At 45.0% G+C, this 27,162-nt stretch overlaps 1 protein-coding gene across 1 annotated transcript in view; it reads right to left on the bottom strand.

Moving 5' to 3' along the window:
• Positions 1-650: 650 nt before the first annotated feature.
• Positions 651-27,162, bottom strand: part of LOC118093597 (sodium channel protein type 2 subunit alpha-like) — a 51,494-nt gene continuing 24,982 nt past the window's right edge. The window contains exons 17-26 of the mRNA XM_088660867.1: positions 18,210-18,327; positions 15,623-15,777; positions 14,391-14,564; positions 12,995-13,117; positions 10,675-10,947; positions 10,336-10,389; positions 8,529-8,670; positions 6,078-6,178; positions 5,443-5,713; positions 651-4,403 (exon numbers count right to left, since the gene is read on the bottom strand). Coding sequence (XP_088516993.1) covers positions 3,244-4,403; positions 5,443-5,713; positions 6,078-6,178; positions 8,529-8,670; positions 10,336-10,389; positions 10,675-10,947; positions 12,995-13,117; positions 14,391-14,564; positions 15,623-15,777; positions 18,210-18,327 — 2,571 coding nt within the window. The 3' untranslated portion in view covers positions 651-3,243. The remainder of the gene's footprint in view (positions 4,404-5,442; positions 5,714-6,077; positions 6,179-8,528; positions 8,671-10,335; positions 10,390-10,674; positions 10,948-12,994; positions 13,118-14,390; positions 14,565-15,622; positions 15,778-18,209; positions 18,328-27,162) is intronic.

Below are 27,162 nucleotides of genomic sequence, written 5' to 3'. Positions count from 1 at the left end.
ATGGATGAATTGTGGAATGTACTGGTTAAAATGCAATATTTCATGATAAAAGAGGGGAGAGGAAGGGGAGGGGAAATGCACCCAACTACCCTAAAGCGTGTAGCAAAATTTTTAGCTGCCACAAATGCAACTTCATCCTGGCATTGCAAATAGCTGAAGTGATGCAACCCTGGAACCTGATGTTAGTCTGCTCTTTTTGGTTATTTGCAAAAAAAAAATCTCCATGCATGAGCTATAGAGTAGGGCATATGCCTTCATGCAAATCTCTTATCTGTACGTGAGAGAGAACCAGGGTAAACTAACTTGCCAAATAAGTGCCAGAGGGGTAGCCATGCTAGTCTATTGGAGGAAACACACATAAGATTCTTGTGATGCCAAAAAAATAAAATAAAATATGAAATGAAACACTTTGTAAGTCAGTTAGTCTTTTAATGGTGCCATTATTAAACTTTTTTTTGTTTTTGCCAAATCAATTTTTAAGAAGAATATGTAAATTAAAGTGTGTGTGTGTGTATGTATATATATATATATATATATATATATATATATATATATATATATATCTAACCAAAACGACTGCTGGACAAATATAAGCTACATGGACTATGTAGATATTAAGTGCAGTTTTGAAAGCAAGCTTCCACCTGTATTTTGTCATGATCAGTCATGTTATACTCGCATGTGCCTAGTTTCTGAGATAGAAACCAGGCACATGCACACCCAGGAAGAGCATATTCCATGCCATATTTTAGAATATGCATAGCCCTATTTGGACATTCAAACTGAGACTTAAACATGTGAAAAAGGGAGTGTGGTAGCTCCACACCCATCACTCTCCAGGTTTGCACCAAGTAAGCCTCCTGTCCTTCTGCAGGCTCACACACATTTTAGAACCTTGAAAAATCAGGGTCCAAAAAACAACAACCAGGGTTCAAAAATGTACAAGAATCTCCACTAGCATAGGAGGCTCCCCCACCGCAGACAGTTGCCTTTAAACATGTGGAGGGCAATGGGGACAAAGCTAGCACACTCATTTAAAAACTCCCTCTCCTCACATGTTAAAGCCCTGTGATAAAGGCCTGAATAGGATGTATATGTATTCTGGGTTGATTCTGCCAATGGCATCCCTCTATCCTTAGGGAGGAGACGTGTGGTAATTTCATATTCTGATCTACCATGTGGCTTTACCATATTTCACAGCAATTCCTGGAACCATTCTTCATCTGAAGGAGGAAAATATCACCTCTCTAGCACACACACACAAAGCAATTTTACATCAGAATAGTAGAGCTGGAGGAAAGGGAACCGGCCTAATTAGCCTACCCCAGCCAATGGTCAGCGATGCCGAGAGCCATAGTTCAACAGCATCTGGAGTGCACCAAGTTGGCAAAGGCTGGGCCAAAACCATGAGAATCTCCCAGGAGCAGCCATTGAAGTTTTTGGAGTTGACAAAACTAAACGATTTTGGAAAGTGGAAGTGACAGAGAGATCCTTAGAACTACCAGGTGAAAACAGTACCTGGTGGCTTTCTGTGTTTCTATATCACCTCTTTAAGGGCACTGAGCAGGTTTCAGGCAGTTTAAATAAGCCAATGGCCTTATCTGTGAGATGCACTGGTTCCTTTCAAAGCGGGGGAGCCTGGAGTCAGCAGCAGCCAGCGAAGCAGTTCAATAGGCAGAATTACTGGTTAATTCTACAGAGCAATGGTGAATTCCTATCCTCACCTGTAAGTGCCAGGAAACAGCAAGCATCACAGCCAACATCATGGAAGTGGACAGTTGCAGTCTAGCAGCCCCACCAAAATCAGAGAGCACATGCCTTTATGGTGTTGGTTGCAATGCCTCAAGTTTCACCCTAGGGATTATGGGTGAGGGTTGCACCCCTGTAGCAGCTGGTGGCTCTCCCTGGAGAACCACGTCATAGGCTACTTCTGCCTGGAGCGGACCTTTGCAAAGATGTGTGTGCCTCCTCTCCAGCCTGCCAAGTATTGTCTGATGCTATTCTCAGCTTCTGCTTACCACTTGGGCTTTTTTTCCTGCCTTGCATCTCCTCCTCACTGCCCCTTTTCATTCCTTGTGTGTTGAGGAGCTGAGCACCTGTCGGTTGTTCCGAGGAGTCCCTCTGAGCTTTTCTTTTCATACTGGAAGTTTGAATTGTTCGCCCTCCCGTTTCTTTTCTCACCATGGAGCTCTCTGGAATAGACTAAAGGTAGGCCAGATCAGGATTTGAATTTATTTCATAGAATCACAAAATTGTAGAGTTGGAAGGGACCGCTAGGGTAATCTACTCCAAACTCCTGCACTGCAGGAATCTTTTGCCCAACATGGGGCTTGATTTGATTAACAAATTTTTAGCAGTGGCTTTTATTTGTTCTTGAGACAGAATGTGGGGACTGCATGGATTGTGTGGGGGCTGTAACCTTTGACTAACCTTGTCCTTTTCTGCATATCTACAAAGACAGTTTGATTTTTAAGCATCTATGCAAGCACAGCCAATGCTTAACTTAATATCTAAACGGAACCTGGCACATACACAATGGCATCCTTTAACAAAGTTGACACTTCTTCCTTTCTTCTGACTGTTCCGCCTACCCCACATGCTTCTTTAGAAAGCCATCTCTTTGCAGCAGACCCAGGGTTTTCTGCTAAATGCTTGTATTGGACCACACCCACAATGGGTAAAGTCCAAAATATCACATCCATATCCTAAGTTATAAAGGGTGGCACGGTGGGGGGAGGGAGGGAATGAATGTAAACAAATATATGAGAGAGCACACCTCGCTCCTTTGCTCAACATATAATCAAACAGCAATTTGTAAACAGAAAAATGGGGGTACCAAGAGAAATTTGTCAAACAGGACACATGTGGCGATTGGGATGCACACAGTGGATACAATTACTTCAGCAGTGGTGGGTATTTTTTTGTTACGATAGACACAATTATGAACGTGTCCTGACAGTTTGTAGCTATTTTGCGCTTCCATCTTCATCCATGCCTCTTGGTTTGAAGCACAGCATTGTCCTCACAAGTCTGCTACCCTACTATTCAGCCAACAATAACATGACGATTGCCTTATTTATGTTCAACGCTGGCCTTGGGTGCGCAAGTGTACTATGTTGGATAACTGTAGAAACAGGCAGTTTGCCATAAACATCCAGCACAATCCCTATCAGTTATCAGTGGTAACTTCCTTATGCTGTAAACAAATTTGCTATAGACAGGATCACACGTTCACTTTCGTTTTTACTTTTTGCTCTCCTTGTCATCTTTGCCTTTTTCTTCTTTTTCTGACTTTTCTTGTTCGTATTTGTCTGGCTTTGTCACACTGTCATATGAAGGCGGTGACGTGGTGGAGGAGTTCCTCTTCCTCGTTTCCAGGGGCAAGTTCAAGCTCAACTTATCAGCGTCCAATTTGTTTTTGCCTTTGTCATATACGAACGAAGGTTCACGCACCGGGTTTGAGGCACGATACCGCCTATAGGATCGCTGGATGACTTTAGCGGACTCCAGCTCCAGTTTCCGTCTCAGAGTAGTTGTAATGGGTTCATAGGAGACTTTGGAAGGGTTGGCAGCCATAAACCGATCTTCCATTTGAACACGGAGAGCATCCATTTCATCGCTTTCGCCCAAGACACGTTTCGTGAAAGCAAACAAGATGTCAAGGCAGTGAATTCTGTCGCCGCTGACGATGGGAAGATCCATTACAATAAGCTGGAGGTGGTTTGGCTTTGGTATCAAAAGAGGCGGCTCCAGAGAAGCTGCAAAATCAAAGAGTTTGCAGTACTCTATAAATTGGGTTGCATCCGGATCAAACTTTTCCCAAACCTCATAGAACATCTCAAAATCGTCTTCGCCTAAAGGCTCAGCGCTTTCTTCTGTGGCAACGCTGAAGTTCTCCAGAATGACAGCAATGTACATGTTGACTACAACCAGAAATGAGATGATAATGTAGCTGACGAAGAAGAAAATCCCAACAGAAGGATTGCCACAGTCTCCTTTCACTGAACTTCCTGGGTGGACTTTTTCAGGGTCACAGTCTGGTGCATTGCTGTTGAGAATGGGAGCCAGCAAGCGATCCCAGCCCCCAGAGGTGGTGATTTGGAAGAGGCAGATCATGCTGTTGGCAAATGTTTCAAAGTTGAACATGTCATCAACCCCAACTTCCTTTTTCACATAGGCAAACTGGGACATTCCAAATATAGCATAGATGAACATGACCAGGAAAAGGAGGAGGCCGATGTTGAACAAGGCAGGGAGAGACATCATCAAGGCAAAAAGCAGAGTGCGGATCCCTTTAGCACCTTTGATGAGACGCAGGATGCGACCTATCCTGGCAAGTCGGATCACTCGGAACAAAGTGGGCGACACAAAGTATTGTTCAATGAGTTTTGACAGGAAGAGGCCTGTTTTAAAAAATAGGGCAAAACATTTTAAAATATTACATACTAATGTAACACGCAATCACATCATTTTCAATCAGGGGCTGCGGTGTGAGGTGGAAATGGCAAATCGCTATCCCCGTGGTGTTTTGTTTTTTACCTGGAATTGGCTCCAGTTCACATATTGTGGTTATTTTCTGACTCAACTGTCTTGTGAAAGGTCAAGGGGACAATGCTAGGCTAGGCTGATATTGGGATGTCTACAGCTCCTGCCACCACTGGGATAATTAATTTTCTCTGTACTGTATATACTATGGGGTGGATTCGAAAATTCTATCCTGCTCACAGGATGTCCATGCTAGATGAACGGGGTATAGGTAATTTTGCTGAAATTCTCCCCTGTGGCCACTGAACATCTGCTCTGGAAGGTTGAGGGAACCTTCAGACTTGTAAGGCAGGGCAACTGCAGGGGAACAGACAAACATGATCCCCTATTTCTGCCCGTGGAGCTCAAAGTCCCATCCGCAAACAGAGGAAGGCCTTGTAAGCCACCTTGGAAGGTTTTATATCCTGAAAGGTGGGATCTAAATAATAGTGATTTATGAAATAATACTCCTTTTTGAAAGCTGCCTGACCTGCACCTTGCAGGAACAAAGTTAATTGTTAACTGTATGAAGAAGTGTTTTAATTTTGGCCATTCTGGCCCTGCTGCCAATCAATTTCATTGGGTGCCCCTGATGTGTCATGGGAGGAGTTGACATAGTTTTTCTCCATCCACTCTTCATACCATTTCTGACCCCACTAAACTGAATTCCCCCCCCCCGCATCTACAAAGTCTCAAGTACTTATAAAAGACCTCAGCGTCATTTCTGATGCAGTACAACGTTAAAACAATTCGCCGTGCATGCTGCAATGTAGACTTTGTAGACTCAAGTGGAGAAAAAGGCAATTAAGTGGGTACCGGCAGCGTTTACAACAGTTTATGCCAAACCTCCAAAATACTTTCTTCAGCTGACCCTTTTCTTCACTTATATCCATCCTTTCAGCCCCAAATGTTACTTACCTATAATAGAGATAATGACGACCACAAAGTCAAATATATTCCAACCAATAGTGAAATAATAATAGCGGAGCGCAATCAATTTCAGGAGAAACTCCCCAGTGAAAAGGATGATGAAAATCACATTGATCCAGTACAAAGTGTCTTCCACAGAGGGGTCCTGGTTATCTGTTTCTACCATCATGGTGATCATATTGAGACAGATGAGAACCATGATCCCGATGTCAAAGGCTTGCTTGGTTACAAAATCAAAAATCCAGCCTTGGAATTTATTCTGCAGAAACAAGAAATAGAGTGAAGTAAGACAGCAAAAAGGGTGTGATGTCATTTCATGGGCATGGGAAAGCTCTTTTTCTTGGTAAACTTTGATAAAAGCTTTTTTCTGATTAATGCAAAAATATATACAGTGGTACCTCTACTTACAAATAACTCTACTTACCAATTTTTCTACTTACAAATGGAGCTCCGTCCGCCATCTTGGATGCGGTTTAGATATGAATTTTTTCTCCCAATGCATTCCTATGGGATTCGACTTAAAAAAATTTTCGACTTACAAATGTGTGTTCGGAATGCATTAAATTCATAAGTAGAGGTACCACTGTATATATATATAAAAGGAAGATAAAAGGCATTCTTACTGCTGGCCTGGGTATGGGTTTCTGTGGTTTCTTGGACCCCAGCTTTTTCATTGCATTGTAATATTTCTTCTGTTCTTCTGTCAGAAAAATGTCTTGTCCTCCTAAGTAAAGGAATTAAAAAAACTCCACTGGTTACAACCATAACTTTAGACTCATGAGTACACAGATGTACTCCATGCGTTGATAACCTTAAGGCTGGATTATTGCAGTGAAGCTCCAGAAGGTGAACTGCTGATGGGAGCAGACGCCAGACATCGTGTGACACATCTGCTAAAACATCTGCACTAACTGGCCATGTGCTAATGAGCCAGCTTCAAGTTTCAAGGTTCTTGCATTAATACACAAAACCCTGAACAACTTGGATCCAGGATACCTTAAGGATCCTGAGCCCTGATATCCCAGCTTGATCACTGAGATCATCTGCAGAAGTGCTGCCTGTTGTTCCCCATCTTACAGAGGCCCAATTGGCTTCAAAAAGAAGTCATGAACTTAGTAGGGCTGCCAACTCTTTCAACAGAGATATGGCAGGCCCCTTCACTTTTGACTTCCACGCATTTCTTGCAGACTTTATTATGTTGGTAGGACTTTGCACCTGTTTAAATTGATTAGCTGGTCACTTTAATGACTATTTGACTTTTTAAAATAGTGCTTTATGTTTAATTGTTGTACACCACACTGATATTTTATGACACATCGATATAAAAACATTTTTAATACATATATAAATGGGTAAACCCCATTTATCATGGGCATCCTTTAACCACAAAACTTTGAGCAGGATTCACCTAACAAGCCCTGTGTGGAAACTGTGTAAGGACTTCTGCTTGCACTATGGGGTTTCCGCCTCTCTCCCTGTGCCCCTCAAATTGGCTCTGGAGTGCCTAAGAACTCCCAGAATGGACTATGGGAGGAAATGGGGATGCATCATTCTATCTCAAAAGCTGATATGCTCATGTAGATGGAACATCAACATTTAATTCTACCCATTAAGATTAACCCCACCAACTGCAACATTCACCTGTCCAGTCTACCAGTGTAGGCATTATTTTGTATTCATGTAGGGTTTGTTTTAAAGAGGAAAATGAAAATATATGATGCGGATCATTATTTGATGAATACCCTTTGTTCCCTAAGTGATGGACTATCCTCAAAAGAAGCCGTTTATTGGTTTTGGTTAACTCCTTCTTGAATTGAATTACTTCTGGTACTTGCTTAGTGGTGGTTTTTGGTACACACGCTTTACGTTTCAATTTAATTTATTTTCATCATCCATAGATCACTGCAAATTGTATTATAGGATACTGACAGCTTGCATACAGTGCAGAATGTTGATTGAATTGCCCTGCCGTTGTATCAGTTGACCTCCAGCAGATGGAATAGTAATTCTATCAACAGTTTGGATTGGATCAAAAGATTCCCTCTTCCTGAGATGGAAACAGCTTCCTTAGAAGGAAAGAGTTTCTGTCAGAGAAAAACTCGTTCCAATGAAATTCCTTCTATTCAAGAAATGGAATCCCTGATGTGCCCAAAGAAAATATAGTGGTGGTTCATGAATGGAGAACAACGAGATCTATTAAAAATCATACATATCCATAACTAACTAATCAACTTCAGAGCCATGATGCTCTGATGTACACTTGGAGTTCCTCTCCCCTCTCCCCATAGATACCAGAATGTGAAGCTCTTTGCCCATTTGGGGGCAAAGGGCTTGAGTAGGTTGTGGCACCTCAGCTCCAGGTATTCCTGGATGAGGAAAATTATCTACAGTCAAGTCAGTCGAGCTTCAGGTAAGGTTATGAAATGGAGACTCCCTTGGTCACCTGGATGGATGACCTATGTAGGACAATGGGGAGTGTGTTCCTGTTGGTTCTGCTGGTCCTCCCTATGACTTTCGATGCCATCAGTCATGCTATGCTTCTAGACCTTATGGTGGGAATGGGAGACACAGTTTTACAGTGATTCTGGACCTTCTTGGAGGGGCAGTTTCAGAAGGGGGTGCTAGGGGACTCCTGTTTGATACCTTCGCCTTTGGTCTATGGTGCCTCTCAGGGTTTCATCTTCTTCCCCAAGCTATATCTACACAGAACCACAGGGGGAGGATGTCTGGTTTTTGAGATCACCAATATGCTGATGACACCCAACTCTATCTCTCTTTTCCCTTCCAAATTCAAGTAACCTGGTCAAGTTCTAAAGCAGTGTTTTTGCTGGTAATGGACACCGCGAGGTGCACCCAGGCACTCCATTTGCCTTATGGTTTACACTGGAAAAGGGCAAATGTCTCATTGCAAACTTTCCAACCAGGTTTTACGCTGTAACAAAAAGTTCAGCTGACCATTCAGAAAACTGAATATTGATGTAAATTATGTAACACACCAGTCAAACTGTGGCGTTTTGACTATTTTCTGTGAAACACAGCTCACTGTGTGAGGTAGAAATGACTAATCTGGACACTTATCTTCTTTTTTTGCTGGTTGAAATTATCAATGATGACACCAATGAAAAGATTCAAGGTGAAGAATGATCCAAAAATGATGAAGATGACGAAGTAAAGATACATGTACAGGTTGGCCTCATATCTGGGCTGTTGATCCAACTATAATGCAAGGAAACAAAAATAGATCAGTACCCAATGGGCTGCACAGAGTATCTTCTAAAAACATGTAGGTGCTTGCTTAAACACCAATACAAAGGAAATGAGAATACAGTGGTACCTCAACTTCTGAACGACTCGACAACCGAATTTTTCAACTTACGAGTGGGGCAAATGGCCGCACACTTATGAATTTCTCGACATCCGAACGGAAACCGTGGCGGTTTTAGATAGGGTTTTTTCGACTTACGAATTTTTAGATGGGGTTGCTTCAACTTACAAATGTTTCCGTTTCCAATGCATTCCTATGGGAAATTGTGTTTCCAATGGTGCTTTTTGACTTACGAATTTTTCGACCTACGAAGGTCGAATTGATTAAATTCATAATTCGGAACGGATTAAATTCGTAAATCGAGGCACCACTGTAAGGATATAGATGCCTGTACAAAATACATAATGCCAGTTCACAAAACTAGAGCATATTTAAGCAAAACCCAATGTTCCCTTATAGATACTGAAAAATGTTCTACAGAATGCCCTTGGTCTTGCAATTGCTTGCTGAGAACCACAGTTGGGATTAGTTTATTCACATGTTTCATTGGCAATTTAAACAAGGGATACATTTGTGTCTAGGAGTTAATGGTACAGTAGGACTTGAATCCCTGACATCTCCGGGAAGGGCTGGAAAAAACCCCAGTCTGAAATATTGGAGGGCTGCTTCCAATACTGATTCAGATGAACTAATGGTTTTGTGGTACTTTGCAGCCTCTTATGTTCCCAGGTCTGGGCCTCTAGTGCATGGCTGCTCTGAAGTGCTAGCTCCTGCTCTCCCTTAGCTATCCCTAAGGAGAGGCAGGGTGGAAGAGAATAGAAACAATGACTTAAGTGAGGGAGAAAATAAAAAAATAAAGTAAGGTCAAACAGGCAGGGGTAAGGAGGCAGAGCTGCTCAAATCACTTTCCTAACCAAGCCAGAAACAGACTTAAGGTAAAGGGTTAACTTGTGGGTGGGCTGGCAATTAATGACAGCGGGGTGGGAACTTACACTGTAAACATAGTAAGAAATACATAACACTAGCTTGGGATGAAAATGGCCACAATTTTATTGACTACAGATGTAAACTGGATTTGGCATAGGCATTGAGTCTGTGTTCCGTAACAGCAAACCTGATTGCTGGTGGGTATCACGATCAGGCTTAATCCTGGTGAAAGGATTGGTGCAGATCTAATGGAGAAATCCCACCAGGATGCCATTTAAGGCATGTTGGCCGCCATCTGAGCTTTCAGACAGAACCCAACCCCTTTAGCAGGGTGCCCTGAATTGTTCCCGGATTTGGGGCTAACCAAGGCAAAAAACAGACATAAAAGTAAAAGGTTCTTCATGCTCTTAGGTTCTTAGGAAAGCAATTTCCACTTCCAGAATATTCCCCTACCCATATTCAGAGAACGAAATGGCAAGGAGCAAATATTAGACAAGATGCCCATTTTTTGGGGGGGGGGAATGATGTTCTTAAAAACAAATTGGAAAGACAAGACTGTTTTCGTTGTTAAGAGAATAAACATGATAGTAAGTGCTTTAAAACACACACACACACACACACACACACACACACACACACACTTATAATCAGCATTTGAGAAAGAAAAAGAGATACCATCATGTACTTACACCTGTGGAATCCACAGCAGCAAACATTATCTCCATCCATCCTTTAAAGGTGGCCTATAAAGAGGCAATACGTTAAAAGCTATCCACGATCTAAGTTCTAATAACTGAGAATATTGTGCAAATTTTCCAAAGCAGAGCTTAAAACCCTTGCATATACAGGTGACCATTTTAGCACACATGCACAGCTGTAGGAGGAAACTGGGAAAGATTGCCTCCCCCCTCTCTTCATAGCAGGCATCCTTCTATGAGCGCAAGGACACCAATGGGATTCCACCCGACAAAACTGACACCCAGCCAATGGAAGTTATTACCGATATCTAATGGGGGGGGGTTACTTACAACTTGAAGTAGAGAAAGGTATCCGGCCCCCACGTTATCATAGTTCACTTTAACATTTGTCCATCTGGATACATTTGGCATACTTTCACAAACTGATTTATTCTCAACTATTAAGGGTGACATCATCTTCTGATCTGTAATATTCATGCAAAAGTAGAACGTGCCAGCAAACATATTGACGCCCATGATGCTGAAAATTAGCCAGAATATAAGACACACGAGAAGCACGTTCATGATGGAGGGTATGGCTCCTACCAGAGCATTCACTACCACCTAGACAAAACGACAAAAGGAGTGAAGAGAAGTTATTGAAACGACTGCAGAAGATTTGATGTCGGGGAAAGTATCTAGGTAGCTTCTGATGCTGGTGTTGCATTTTATCAGATATTTAATAGTAAACCCCAATTAAAGAAATCCCAGTCAACTGGCTTAAGCATTTTAATCAACTGATCAGTTTGATTAACATGAATCTGCATTTAAATAAAAACCACAGTTCTGGGGGAAAGTTTCTAAACCATTAGCAAGCCATTACCATCATGGCTGTTAAGAGGCCATGTCTGTCGCTGTCCTGTGGGCTCTTAGCAACTCCAGCAATGGATGCAGTGGGCTCCTGCCTTATGCCTTATTATGTTTCACCCTACCCAGTGATAAAGGCTGTGGTCTTATGCCTTAGTCTAGTTAGGCTGATGTGGTCTGATTGCACAAATCACGCTTTAATGTGCTTTATGCAGGCTAGTTCTGTGCATTATGCTCAGAAACAGGCTACCTATGTGCATTTCATGCTTTATTCTTGCTTTACATGTATAAAACCTGCAGTCTTTATCCAAAGCATGTTTATTGCCACTGAATCCACCAAGAACGGCTGCCCTTGGCAAACCCCTCCCCACACCTCTTTCCCCCAGGGCATAATCCCTTTTCTAAGATGGAATGAAAAAGAAGAACTATATATATCCTAGCAATCAAATCTTTGTCATAACTTCCTTTAGGACTTCCCTGGCTCTCTCCATATTGGGTCCATTATAGCAACTAAATTAACAGTATTCAATATATTACATCAAACCTATTATAATATGGAAGACCACGTCTTTCTAAGATGATACTGTCACTTTGCATTTAAAAATATTTTTAAAAGGAAGATTTTTGTTGTTGTTGTTGCCCTAATAATTATTTGAGTCCAATATAAAAGGTAATGTGAATATCGCGTATTCAAATATCTAAATAAATATATCCCACTAGAAAAAAATGAGGAAGGGGGAGTGGGATCCCTTTATGTGCTTAATAATGTATTAGAGAACAAATGAGATCAGAAGGCTGTGAATATAACAGGAGAGCTAATCTCTCACAGGCGGAGATATAAGCTTATTGCAGAGTGGGTGGGAAGGGATGATATTTGCTTGGGTTATAACCAAAAGAAGGAGATTGGGTAAGAGGCTATTGTCTGGGACACCTGTATTTGGGGGGGGGGTGCAGCTAGAATGCAAGTGCTGGAAAGCTCCTGGTGAATATGGCTGAAGATATGTATGTGGTTGTTATCGAGCCTCCTCAGTGGTGGTGAAGGCACCAAAGAAGGCTGACTTCGCTGCCTCCAGTGCATCCTCTATATACCATGCAGTTCAGTTTTATTGCATGGAGCTCTTACATACTGGCCCAAAGGAGGTTGTGGAACCCTTGGTGGCCTGTTGTGATTTGCTTGCAATCTGCTTGGACCTTGACTCCACTGTTGTAGCAGGTCAATCTCAAGGGGTGTCCAGAATGCTGTCTCGGTCAGTTTTGTTGAATGAGTTTCATTAGCCCAGCCTGCGTATGTTGGCAGCGTACCTGGGTGGGTGCAGGTGACCATTTGCATTCTTTGACCCTTGAACCTCATGGCTGGTGATGGGAGGAGAAGGCTGGTTGGACTACAGAGCGTATCAGTGCCTCACTCCAAGAGGGAAGCAGTAAGACTACTCCTTCAGAAATTCTCCCTGGAGCTGAAAGATCTGAACAACTATAGATGGTTGAAAATGCCCCCTTTCTGGGAAAAATTCTTGAGTGGGTGGTCTCTGACCAGCTCGTAGTCACTTCTGGGTGGGACTGGTTTTCAATCTGCGTTTTGGTACTGAGACCACCCTTAAACTGGAGAGAGACTCAAATCCCCATTCATTCAACAAAGCCTACTGGGGGAATTTTCTCTCTCTCAGTCTAAGCTACTTGGCAGGGCTGCTGGGAGGATAAACAGAAGGAAGCACCGATACCCGTACAGTACATTAAGAAACAGAGATACCGCTTGCTGTTTCTGACCACGAGTCCCTCAATTGTTATTTAATGTTGTCTTGCTCACCCTCATTCCTTCAAATCGTGATAATGCTCTCAGAGGTCTCAACGCTCTCAGTGTCCGAAGTGATTTAATGGGACCAAGTTCAGCAAAGTTCAAGGCATTGGCTATTAGACTCACTATAGAAACCTATTCAGAAATGACAACAGTTGCACAATTATTGAAAAAGTACAAATCATATCTTTTTTTAACAACAACAACAACAACAGATAGAATTCAAATATCAGCTCGATTGCAAACTTAAACCAGAGGGGGAACCTGCAGTATAATGGTGGAGCCACAACAGTAGCCTGCTAACAGCAGCAACACCGCCACATACTGAGAGGGAGACAGATGAGGTGGTTGCAAGGTTAGGGCTGTGTTGATACACTGGCAGACCCATCACATTGCCATCACTGGCTTGCTGACACAACCCTGTGCTCTCTGCCTCTCTGTCCCTTCCTTTCCCATTAAGTGGCAGCAAAATTGCTGGTGGAAGGCTGTTGTTGCAGCCACCGGTGGGCAAGCTATTTCTGTTTCTACCTACCTACATGTATTTTTTTTCCCAGGGTGGAAATTAGGGCAGTGAAATGGGTTTCCCAGGTTGTCTTTGAGGAGACCTAGGTCTGCTTAGTAAGGTTCCTGCCCTTCGATATGGTGCCCTCAGATCACAGCATTTCAAAATTCACTCCATGTGGGTCTTGTCCCATCTCAGGGCAGCGTTTCAGCAAATGATGCACCTAAAGTCCGAATTAACTTACTGTTTGTCACCTCCCTGAATTACCCACCTATACTGTAAATGACTGAAACAATTCAGTCCAGTAAATGGGTACAGAATGAGCCCCGCTACTAACCACAAGACCAATATGCATCCAGGCATGTTGGAGGCCAGGATCCTGACTATCCCAGTAGCCAAATGTAGCACAGAATCAAGCTTACGTGAGATATAGAAGGAGAACATTGTGAACATGTCAAGCCACATGGCACAGCACTACAACGCTGCCACATTCCCACATCTAGGCAGTCATGAGTACACAAGAACACATGGGAAGAAAAACTGATAACTGTGGGTAACACTAGAAAGGGCACTGAGCACAAACAGAGGGCAAAGTGTTGCAGCCCAGTTCACGAGAGACCTGAACAAATACCTATATCTACAGAACACACCTGAATAAAAAGCAAGGGTCTTCTATTAACAGTTCCTTCCCATAGGTACTATGTGTTAGGTCACTGAAGCAAGCACACACTAGGCAAGATACCTAAACCGGTGAAGGTGACTGGGAGTGCAAGGATGCATCTTGCTCTGACTGCGATGCGTAACTAAGCCAAAATAGGCCAGTTTAAATATTATGATGCATTATGATGAAAACATGGCTCACCAACAATTCGATGTATAAAGCTGCTAGGCAAAAGAAGTACTTACATCAACTATCAGGAAATCGAGCCAGCACCAGGCATTTGTGAAATAGGCTTGAAACCCATAAGCTACCCACTTCAGAAGCATTTCCAGAATGAAGATGTATGTGAAGATCTTATCTGCATATTCAAGTACAATCTTGATAGTCTTGCGCTGTTCTATATATATATCTTCAAAAGCCTATGAAGGAAAATGCTACTACAAATAAGGTCATATTGGCTGGGGGGGGGGAGGGAGAGACAAAATGTCACTCATTCTGCTGGGCCTGATATTTTAAAAGGCTATGCTTTATATTTATGTACATCTCAATTACATTTTGGACACTTGTGACTTGCTATTCCCTTGGAACATTTTCTAACATTTGCTTGAAATGCAGAATCTACACATTATCAAAACATGTACCTGAACCAAATTGGTTTGACAAGTTATAAGACATCTAGAGACTACCAATACTCTTTAAAATACTATTTTAAAGAAGTTCCTGCTATTTTATTTAATTGACTTCAACATGGCCACTCAATAATAACATTCTTCCCAATACATCAAAATGCAACAAACAACATTTTTTTTAAAAAAAATCAAAATGAAATGTAATTCTGTTTCATTAAAACTAGCAATTCAACACCCAAAATACGGCATAATGCAGTATAATTCACGAGAAGGAACTAGGAGTTTATACAAAAAGGCTTGAAAACTAAAGCAGGAATGTGGAACCTATAGCACTCCAGATGTTGTTGAACTACCAGCACTCATCAGTCCCACACAGCATGGCCAAAAGTCAGGAATGATGGGAGTTGTAGTCCATCTAGAGCAGGCATCCCTAAACTTCGGCCCTCCAGATGTTTTGGACTACAATCCCCATCATCCCTGACCACTGGTCCTGTTAGCTAGGGATCATGGGAGTTGTAGGCCAAAACATCTGGAAGGCCACGGTTTGGGGATGCCTGATCTAGAGGGACACATTTCCACAACTTGTTTTAAGTGAGAATGTCAGGATTAGGAAAGGAAACTAGAATAGTAGCATGGTAATAGACAAACCCAGCTATAACTATAAGAGAATATTAATGGATAGCTACTTGGATTTCAAAGAGAGAAATAAAACAAAAAGTCATATGACTAGAAGGGAATAGAAGACCACCCCAAAATAAATTCATTTGTGTACAAATTGGGACAATTCCTCCCACCCCAATCAATTAATATACTCTGTTCTACAACATAATGATCTATATTCCACTTACCAAAGCACCACTGCTGAGAATGATCATGAAGACAATGAAGGTTTCAAACCAGTTGTGTTCCACTATTTTATAGCAGGTTTTGCGAAGGTTCCACCATAATTTGCCCTTTCCAGATTCTATGCTGACCTGACAGCATTTGAATCTCCGTACACAGCCTGGAATCAGAATATTTGGTGGATGAAATGAAATAATCGAAGTAAAATAAAAAAGTAAAATATTTAGGCAACCTCCAGGATATGGATTGGGCCCTGAGCTGCCCTTCTGCAAATGGAAGGAAATCCTCATAGATCTTCATTTCTCCCTACAGCCTCACATGCCACCTCCCACAGTTTTCCAAAAGGCACCCCAACTCTCTAGAAGAGACTTCTGTTAGCCACAAGGCGGTGACTCCCCCACCACCACCCCACCTTTCCATTCATAGTTCTGCTCATAATTCTCTGGATCCAGCCTGAGTTTCTCATGTCCTGAAGCCAATGTTGTAAATGAACAATACTGAAATATGCAGTCAAAGGTATGTTTATGGAAACAAAATGTTGTGTGGCACCGTAGAAACTAATGTATGAATCTGATGAAGGAGGCTATAAAATCAACCACCAACACAGGTCTTTGAGGTGTTAAGACACAAACTATTAGTTTCTGCTCTTTTGTCTTTAACTTTACTGCTGCCAGATTCATTTATCTAATTAAACATTATACAACAGTTATTTCTAAATTAATTGTGCACAATGATGGCGATTATTGATGCATCACCCATGTTCATGGCATTATGTATTTTATGTGTATTATGGAATAACAAACATATTAAGTTCAGCTTCTTGCTCTGAGGGCCTGATTTCGTATATGTACATTGTCAGGGAATTACATCTTCTTCCTCCTCTGTTGCATTTTCCCAGAACACCAATTGCAGTCTTTTGTTCCTGAAAAATGTGATTCCCCTATTTCACCCTTGCAAATATGACCGTTGTGGGGGATGTGGTTCCACAAGTATAATGAGTACAGTGCTACAGTTAAGATGTAATGAGAAAACCAAGTTTTTCTGCTGTATGAATGAACTAACACTAGAACTATTGCTAGAACTCTTTCATAATGAAGATTTGCTTCTGCTTTTAAGCAAACCTTAGTTTCTAGTGCAGCATAGGGAGCTGTGGTTTGCTTTAACCCTAGGCAGCAGGGGAAAGTCAGCATCAAACTGTGGCTTCAGATTGACTTTTTTCTAGCTAGACTTAATGCAAACCAGTTTCTGAGTTCCAGCATAATGGGAGTCATGTTTTGTTTAAGAGCAGAAGCAAAAGCTTCTGGCCTCCTTGCAGACGTGAGAGATGTGGGAAGGAGGAGCCTGCAAGCCTGAGGCTCTCCATGGTTCATTCTCATAGTGGGAAACTATGCTTTCTGGCCTTATTGGATCACTCATAATGTCCAGTGTTATGTGACAGCATGCATTATTCCCCTCACACTACTACCTCTGAAAGTCAGTCTAAATTTGCATCTATACATATAAAATGGCATTTGCAATTTTATTTATTTTTTCCTAATTTGTCACCAGAGTTCTGTACCTAGCAATGCTCTGGCTTAATACCTCTTTTTAAGGAAACCTTTGGTACTGTTCCTGATTTCTGTTTTCTCAGACAAAGAAACAGAGTGCCCCCAGGACTCTCTACCATTCTGCTTAGCGACAGGACGAAAATGGATCAATGGAAAGGATCTTCCTATGGAGTCTGGAAGCAGGAAACAATTTGCTAACTGCATCCTGAAGAGTAGGAAATCCTCTGGGACAAAGTCAGCAAACTTATTCCAGACTCCAATTTCAAAGGGAGGGATTTTTCCCCCCAACTGACAATCTGGAGCAGTGCATAGACTTGATGTCCTTCCTAAAGGAACACGCCAACATATTGATTCCCAACTCCAAAGGGATAAACGTCACTGTAACAGATTGATAGTCTGCCATGAATCTGATATGTTTCACCACAAATGCTCATTTAAAGAAATGACTTAAAAGAGAGAGAAAAAATCCTCCTGGCAATATATGGATCAGATAGCTGTTAGCCAATTATATGATTTATGGAAACCCCAGAATAATTGTACAGGGTTGGGGAAGAGGTGAAGTTTCAATCCTGCAGGAAAAATTGTTGCCCTGATGGAACTTTAGCCGTAGCGCTATGTTGAATACAACCCAGAACCTTTCACTTGCTGTCTACCTATTGCTGGTGCCAGACATTCTGCCCATCCCTACATTTGTTTGCTAAATTGACTCACACAATGTAAATTTAAAATAGCTTCATTACTCTAAGTAGCGACTGCATTTAAAATAGCATTTCCTCAAAGAAAAATCCCAGAGGAAGTAGCTATGTTAAGTCTGTTGTAGCAAAAGAAAAGGAGAGATGTGTGGCACCAACAACACCAGCACATTTATTGTGTCATAAGCTTCCATGGGCCACAACCCACTTTGTCATAAGCATAAAGTCATAAGCCTTAGTTGGCTGAACATCTCCCCCCTGCTCCCTCACATACACACAGGATACAGCAATTCCCAAATACATATTTTTGTCCTGCATGCAATCCCCACTGTTAGGTTAGTTGCCCTTGATACCTTCTGTAAAGCAAGCCTTTGGTTGCGATGGGTCTTCTGCTGCATCTTCCGCTTCCTCCTCTCCCAGGGGAGCAACATCAATTGTGCTGCCTTCAGTGGTGCTGGAAATACTTAATTTCTGTAAGTAATATCACACAACACATTTTTAAACAAAGCAGTATGTATTGTATTCTGAGTTGAGGTTAATGTAACTGAGCATGCACTTGTGGTACATGGGAGCATGTTCACACATCTCAAATCAGATTTCCAGAAAAGCAAAGCTGTGCTCACAAAAGCCAACTTCAGATTACGGGACCTCTACATGCCAGCCCATCTGTATGTCCACTCCAACTCCCAGCTTCCTGTGTTGAATGGGAAGCCCTGAAGGGTTTTCATAAGTTTAAATTAATGCTCTGAGAAGCCTCTCTGTGACTGGGAACCATAATACAGGACTTCCAGTAGGAGAGGCTTCCAAATGCACACAAACAAATGAACTCACACACACACACACGTTCCCTTCAGATTTTCCTGCTCAGAGTGGGAAGTCAGGGATGCAGCCACTGTTTGGGGGCAGAGCACAGAGCCATACTCTGCAACCACCGGGTGGAAATTGCAACACCTGAATACAGTTCCAATGCCTTAGAACATCCAAACATGGCCATATGTAGCTTTGCATTGTTACTGACCAAAGGAAATTTTAAATGCTTTTTGGGCGATGATGGTAAGAATATATCACACACACACACACACACACCCCGAAAAAAATAGCAGGTGTCAATATGTATAATTCATCAATAAATGTATAGAGGGTGCAATTTTTTCTGCTGCTCTTAAAATGTTTGTTTTCAAAAAAAGAACAAGTTTGTCATAGTAGTTCTAACTTTCCTGACATCAGTTGATTTGCAGAAAAAATACTGCTAAACAGCTTTATCTATAAATATTATTTATAATGCTAAATTCAAGCTTGCACCACAGACAGGAACCCCCCCCCCAAAGTTGAAATCAGCAGCAAGACCCAAATTGCTCTCAAAGGACGTCAATGATACCGATGACTTGATTCCCTACCACCCCCACAAAGATTGAGTTTTATCTAGGGGTAGCTCTATGCTAGCAGAAAGCACTTCTGCGAGGCATGGCAACCAATTTTTGGCTATCTTCCCTATCCCATTCCCTCTTTCCCTAAAAAAAACAGCCCCTGATGGGCAGGGGACCCTCCAGAACAATATTGGATATTGTCACAGTGGCCGGAGTGGACTACTTCAGAGTAACGACGCTACGCAGCTCTGCATTTTATTCTTTTATTGGTGCTGCGTATTTACAGTGCTCAAGTCATTGCTATTTACACGGAACGATGTTGTCAGTCGGTTTCAGAACCTCCTAATGGCTTTTGGCGCGTCTTTCTCCAACACAAAAGCTTTGGCAGACCCATCCTCTTGCCCCTCCTCTTCCTGCGTAATTCTGGAGTTGGGGGGATGGGTCTTCCCCCCTTACTTGCCCCTTCCTGTCCCACCTGGGACCCTGGCTCCTCTACCTTGCCTGAGCCTCGGACACGACTTCCTGCTTCCCCACTGGAATCGGAACTCTCCCTGCTTTCCCCTTTGCTCGGGGACGGGCTTGAACTCAGGAGGGGAGGGACTTCGCGATATCCTCTGTCCCTCACATCCACCCCCCTCCCAAGCTCTCCTTCACCCCTCCCCAGGCCCCCCCCATGTGTCGGTGACGACTGGAAGCCTAAAAACTCGGTGCTCTCCGAGCCCGTTGGTGTGAACACCTCCCCCCAGTCCTGCGAGCCCCCCCCTTCCGCCTGGGAGGACGGGAATCCCAAAAAGTCCGTGGCGTCAGAGCTGGTGGGGGTAAAAATGTTTTGCCAATCTGCTCCTTCCTCTGACTGGGTGGATCTTGGCGACACCCATACCTCATCCTCTGGTTCCTCAAACTCCGCTTCCCAGCGCCATGGTGAGCTGGTCTCCCGTGCCTCCTCCTCCTCCCCCTCCCTTTCCATGTGCCAGGGCTTGGGTCTGTGGGGAAAGAGGGCGTGAAATTCTTCCACCAAGAATTCCTCCTGTATCTGAGTGGCTGGGACCCATTCATTCTGGGACGGTGGAGCATCCTCCCATGCCATGAGGTACTCCAGGCCCCCCACCCCCCACCTTGAATCCAGGATGGCCGTGGCCTCATTGAGTTGCTCCCTGCCTTCCCTCTCCCCCCCTCCCTCGGGGGTTTGTTCGCTGTCTTGGAGCCTGCTGCTTTCCCTGTACGGCGACAGCAGCGATCTATGAAACACTGGATGCACCCTCATGTCCTCTGGCAGTGCCAGCCTGTATGCCACCGGGTTGACCTGTTGCGTGACCGTGAAGGGGCCCAGCCATTTGGGTGCCAGCTTTTTGCACCTCCCTCTGGTGGGAAGGCCCTCCGAGGACAACCACACCTTGTCCCCCACCCTGATGACCTCCCCTTGTCGCCTGTGGCGATCTGCCCCCTTTTTGTACGCTTCCTTGGCCCTCTCCAAGTGTTCTCTGAGCTGCTGGTGCACCGTCTCCAGTTCCTCTGCCCAATCCTCAGCCTGTGGGCCCTCCTCCTCCTCCTCCCCCTCCCTCTCTGGGAAAGATCTGAGGTCGCGCCCGTAATTGGCCTTAAAGGGCGACACCCCTGTGGAGACGTGCACTGCATTGTTGTAAGCAAATTCTGCTAGTGGCAGGCGATCCACCCAGTCCGTTTGCCGCTGGCTGACGTAGCATCTCAGGTACTGCTGCAGAATGGCGTTGACCCTCTCCGCTTGTCCGTTGGTCTGCGGGTGTCTAGCCGTCGACAAGCTGACCTCCACCTGCAGGAGGTTCATGAGCCGCCGCCAGAACCTGGAAACAAATTGGCGGCCACGATCCGAAATAACCCTTAAAGGTAATCCATGCAGTCTGAAAACGTGATCTACAAACAGTTTGGCTGTCTCTTCTGCCGAGACTGCCCTGGCACACGGTATAAAGTGACACATTTTGGACATGAGGTCCACCACCACCAACACTGCAGTCTTACCCCTGGACGAAGGCAGATCTGTGATGAAGTCCATGGACACCACTTCCCACGGCCTGTGTGGTGTGGCTAAGGGCTCCAGCAACCCTGGTGGCGCTGCTCGGACCACCTTTGCCCGCTGGCAGGTGTTACAGCCCCTTACATAGTCTCGAACATCTTCCCTCACCCCTGGCCACCAGAAGTGTCTCATGACTAGGTGAGTGGTCTTGTCCCTTCCAAAATGCCCCGCTGTTGGGTTGTCGTGCATCTGCCTGAGGACCGTACGTCGAAGCTGGTTGGTGGGTAGGTACATCGCACCTTTGTAGAAAAGCAGCCCTCTGCGTTCTGCAAAGTCTTTTGCCTGCTCCCTCCCCCCTCTCAGTTCTCTGAAGATGCGGTTGGCAAATTCATCCGCTGCCGTCAGTGCTGTGAGTTCTGCCTCGCTCACCACTGCTGCTCCGCAGGACCATGCCGACGGGGGGAAAATGTGCCTTGGGGCAGGTGGCGCCTCCTCCTCCATGTACTCTGGCTTGCGGGAGAGGGCATCCGCCCTGACATTCTGCTCTCCCGGGATGTAGTGTATGGAGAAGTTGAAGTTCGAGAAGAACTCTGCCCACCGTATCTGCCGCTGGTTGAGCACCCTGGCAGTTCTCCAGAACTCCAGGTTCTTGTGGTCTGTGCACACCTGGATGGGGTGCTTGGCGCCCACCAGGAAGTGTCTCCAGTGCTGGAACGCCGCGTGGATCGCAAGAAGTTCCCGATCAAAAACTGTGTAGTTTCGCTCGGGCTGGGTCAACTTCCTGGAGAAGAAGGCACAGGGTCTCCACTCTCTGTTGGCGTCCAGTTGCAACAAAATGGCGCCCACCGCCTTATCAGAAGCATCTGTCTCAATGCGTAGGGGCGCGTCCTGAACCACGTGGAACAGGTTCTGGTCTGAGGCGAACACCCTCTTGAGGCTTTCAAACGCTGCTTGCGCCTCTGGTGTCCACCTAAACTTCTGCTTGCCTCTCAGGCAGTCAGTGATGGGAGCCGTAACGCGAGAGAAGTTCTTGATGAACTTCCTGTAGAAGTTGGCAAAGCCTAGTAGGCGTTGGGCATCTTTGCGCGTCCTGGGGCTGTGCCAGTCCAGGATGGTCTGCACCTTGTCCTTGTCCATCGCTAGCCCCTTGTCAGACAGCTTGTAGCCCAGGAAGTCCACCTCCTTGGTGTGAAACTTGCACTTCTCCAGCTTCACATACAGGTGGTTCTCCTTCAGGCGCTGTAACACCTCCCTGACGTCCTTCACGTGCTGCACTGGGTCGTTGGAGTAAATAAGGATGTCATCCAGAAAGACCAAGCATTTCCTGAAGAGTAGGGACCCCAGGACGTGGTGCATGAAGGCCTGGAAGCATGCTGAGCCCCCTTGCAACCCGAAGGGCATCACCAGATATTCAAAAGAGCCCAGAGGCGTGAACATCGTGGTTTTCCACTCATCGCCCTCCCGGATCCTGATCAAGTTGTACGCCCCCCTCAGGTCTAGCTTGGTGAAAATCTTGCCCCTGCGTGCCGCTGTCAGGAGATCATCCACTCTGGGCATGGGGAAAGCCACTGGCTCTGTCACCGAATTCAGCCGTCTAAAATCCACCACAAGACGGCGCTGTTGCGTGTCTTTCTTGTCCACCCAGAAGACCGGGCTGCCCCCTGCTGCCTTGCTTTCTCTGATGAACCCCCGCTTGAGGTTCTTGTCGATGAAAGCGCGCAGATCCTCCAGTTCCTGGTCTGACATGGCGTACAGCTTGGCTGGGGGTATAGTTGCCCCTGGCACCAGGTTGATCTGGCAGTCAAAAGGCCTGTGTGGGGGCAGGTGGTCGGACTCCGCTTCGCTGAAGACCTCCTGCAGGTCCCAGTATGGTTTGGGTATCGCCTCACCCCCTTTGACGTGCATGGTGGCCACCGTGGCTATCGGAGGCCCCTCCCCTGGTTGGTGCTGCATGCAATGTTCCAGGCAAAAGTCCGATCCAAAAGTGATGCATCTCTGATGCCAACTTATGGAGGGGTCGTGGCGCGCCAGCCAGCTCATGCCCAAAACGATTGGGGGGTCTGAGATGGTGGTGACGTTGAATGCCAGTGTCTCTGAGTGCCTTCCAACCGTCATTCTCATGGGGGGGGTTTGATGAGTGATGGCCCCTCCCAGCAGCTCTCTGCCGTCAATGGTTGCCACGTGCAGAGGAAAATCCAGCTGGAGAAGCTGGATCTGGTGCTCTTCTGCAAAGTTCCTCGAGAAGAAGTTCGCTGACGCCCCACTGTCAATTAAGGCGAGGACTGTCAGGGGATAGCCATTTGGGAGCGTGAGCGTCACTTCTAGCACCACTCCTGCTCTGGGAGGGGTGGGCTGGCTCTGCTCCTCTCTGTGCGGGTGGGTGGGCTGGGGCTGTTGTCTGCTGACTGTGCCTGGCTGCCGCCCCTTGTCTCCTGCAGCCAGGCTTTCCCGTTTCCCTGCTGTGGTGCTGCGTCAGTGGGGGAGGGCACAACCGTTCCCGCCTTTCCTTGCCACTCCCTGCGATGTGGGCAGTCTCTGACGAGATGCTGGGGGGAGTTGCAGAGAAAGCAATTCCCACCCCTTCCCTCCTTTCGCCTTGGCGCCGCTGGGGTTTGAAAAGCCCGCGCGCGCGCGCTATCAATCTGCATGGGTTCCTGGTCCTGACTGGCCCCAGGCGTGGCTTGAAAGGGTTGTTGAGGGAGTGGCTTCTCCTGCGACCGTGGGAACCAAGCCCGCTTTGCGCGCGTTGCTTGCTTGTCGCTCCACCTGGATTCCTGCCTCACCCCCACCGCCAGAGCCGCTTTGCTCAGTTGATCCATATTACTGGGCTTTGGACCTCTCGAGAGCTCATCCTTCACCTCCTCATGCAACCCCAAGTAGAACGCCGCTTGCAGTGGGGCCGACTCCAGATCCCACCCCAATCTGTGCACCAGCATGGTGAATTTCGCCCAATACGCGCGAACTGTCATATTTCCTTGGCGTAAATTATGCAGTTCCTCCTTAGTCTGGTCCATATGACTATCGGACGAATACATCGTTTTCAAACCTTCTAGAAATAGTTTGACATTCTTCATGCAAGGATTCCTTGTTGCAATTAACGGTCTTAGCCACTCCCTGGCCGCCCCTGTAAGGTGCTCCACAATAAACGCTACTCTGTGCTCATCATCAGGGAACTCATCGTGGTGCAGCTCAAGAGCATACACAATCTCAGTCTCAAAGCCCTGAAACTCCTTCGGGTCTCCATTGAACTTGCTTACTAGGGTCCCGGCTTTCCTTCCTGGCAGCACTTGGACTTGGGGTGCCCCTCCCGCCTTGTTTTTCTCTGCATCCAGCTTGTTTTGGAGGTCTACCGCCACCGCCCTTAAATGCTGCTCTTTTTCCTGAAGCTCTCTCACCTGTTCCGCAAGTTGTACCCGGTCGTCCTGGACCTTCTTAGTCTCCTCTTTAGCTGCCTTCAATTCTCCCTGCGCCTGCAGCGACAGCTGTTGCAGTTCTAGCTGGGCTTGCTCAGCGATCTGCCGCCACTTCTCCGCCTCTGACACGCTCATCCCGGCAACTCCAAAGTAGCCCAAAAAGGATTAGGAGGTTGCTGTCACAGTGGCCGGAGTGGACTACTTCAGAGTAACGACGCTACGCAGCTCTGCATTTTATTCTTTTATTGGTGCTGCGTATTTACAGTGCTCAAGTCATTGCTATTTACACGGAACGATGTTGTCAGTCGGTTTCAGAACCTCCTAATGGCTTTTGGCGCGTCTTTCTCCAACACAAAAGCTTTGGCAGACCCATCCTCTTGCCCCTCCTCTTCCTGCGTAATTCTGGAGTTGGGGGGATGGGTCTTCCCCCCTTACTTGCCCCTTCCTGTCCCACCTGGGACCCTGGCTCCTCTACCTTGCCTGAGCCTCGGACACGACTTCCTGCTTCCCCACTGGAATCGGAACTCTCCCTGCTTTCCCCTTTGCTCGGGGACGGGCTTGAACTCAGGAGGGGAGGGACTTCGCGATATCCTCTGTCCCTCACAGATATTGTGCAGTAAACTGTGGTTTACCAAACAACAGATAATCACAGAATACCATTTCACCCCCAAAATTCTTTTTTTAAAAAAAGAAATGTCAACAATGAAAGAAGCATTTTTATTTCATTCCCGCAGCCTTTATCTTGCATTCTCTCTTGCAAGTGCATAGATATGTTGGTTTCTATGCATTTTTAAACTCTTTGTTACTCTGGTACTCATGCCAACTCTTAGAAGTATTCAGAGAATTGTCGATTCAAGTGCTAGAGAACTCTCATCTTAGGTTGTGACTGCAATTGGTTTGGCATCCTTCGAACCTGACCATCGAGATCAAATATGCAATGGAATTTAAGGCAGGGCCAAAATAAACAGCATGACCCACGATAGGTCTGAGTACCAAAATAAACCAAAGTAGTTGTGATTATGGCATTCTCTGGCCTGATACAATGTTATTACTATACAGTATATAACATCAGAAATGGCACCAACAGCTGGATGAATGTGGGGAACGATGAAAGCACAGTTAAAACAATACAGGGTGATTCTAATCACAGTTATTGCATTCTGGCTTACATGATTCAGACATGATTTACACCTTTCCGTGATTTTCAAACTTCTATTCCAATTATTTAAAAACTAATTTAAGATGTTTAAAGGTACGGTTCCTAATGAATTTTTTTTTTATAAAAACAAATATTTCCCTGAAAGTGATAATCCTAATGACAATCTAGATATTTATCCTGAATATGGTGTTAATTATGTAGCTTCCATGGACCCAGTGGGTGTGAATAACCAACCATGTAAATAATTACTCAGAGATAGACCAGTCACAAGCACACTCCAGCCCCCGCCCATACGAATAGGTTGCCAATTCTCCTCCCATCAAGGCTAATCATTGGGAAAGTAATTGTCACAAAAATAATTTGTGGTTTTTCATTCTCATGAAGGTATCCTGATCAATGTAGCCTAAGTCTATCAAACTCAAGTGGAAGAAGGCCATCGTTTTGGGAGCTGCTTGGAAAGATGGATGGAACAGAACCTCTGTTGGTCCAATTCACTTTAAAACTTATGTCAAATGAAACGTGAAAAAACACCGGGACTTATTGACTACCTACAAATGCTAGCTTGGATTTTTCTGTTTTAGTTTCAATCTGCTGCAGATAGCATAGGGTTGCCATATTTCAAAAAGCGAAAATCCGGACACAAAAGCTATTTTTCAGGAAATTCGGCATTTCAGCCATTTGCACCCATACACTGCTTCCGACTGGCATATTCCAGCTATGTCCGGAAAATTCCAGACATATGGCAACCCTAAGATAGCAGAAAGATTTTCCCTGTGGCAGACTCTCATGTTATTTGCTACTCAGGTATTTTATGAGGACAGTTAGATTGCTATTCATTCCAGATGAACAAGCAACTGGTAAACTGCAAGACACTTGTATCCAGTTCCCTGCCTGTAAAGTGAAATTATGAATGATCTACCTCACGGGGCTTTTGTGTAAATATTGTGAAGGTCTTCATACACAAGAAGCATTATAAAAAAGACAAAAGCAGCAACAATGAATACTCTTCTAATTATTCTGAAATGGAAAATACCAATTCAAATCTAATTAATTACATGAACATTTGCTTTCATCATTTTAATATGGAGAGCATTTTTATTGTAAGACTAGCTGGCCCGGCCACGTGTTGCTGTGGTTCTTTCCCTGTGACTGGCCCTGTGACTGGCCCCACCGTGCCCTGACTCATGAGCTATCGAGTCCCCTTCTCCCCCCACCCCTCCAGCACATCCATGTGACTGGCCCCACCGTGCCCTGACTCATGAGCTATCGAGCCCTCCCCACCCCCTGTCTGAGCCCTCTGTTGTCTCCTCCCCCCTGTTTCTCCATAGCTTGGCCCCCACCCTTGAAGAAGGAACTGTCAGTTTCTGGGTTCTGTTT

Source organism: Zootoca vivipara, chromosome 1, assembly GCF_965207765.1.
Source record: "Zootoca vivipara chromosome 1, rZooViv2.hap1.1, whole genome shotgun sequence".
NCBI classification, from domain to species: domain Eukaryota; kingdom Metazoa; phylum Chordata; class Lepidosauria; order Squamata; family Lacertidae; genus Zootoca; species Zootoca vivipara.
Note: the sequence above shows the minus strand (reverse complement) of the source record. Positions and strands in the feature narration are given on the sequence as shown.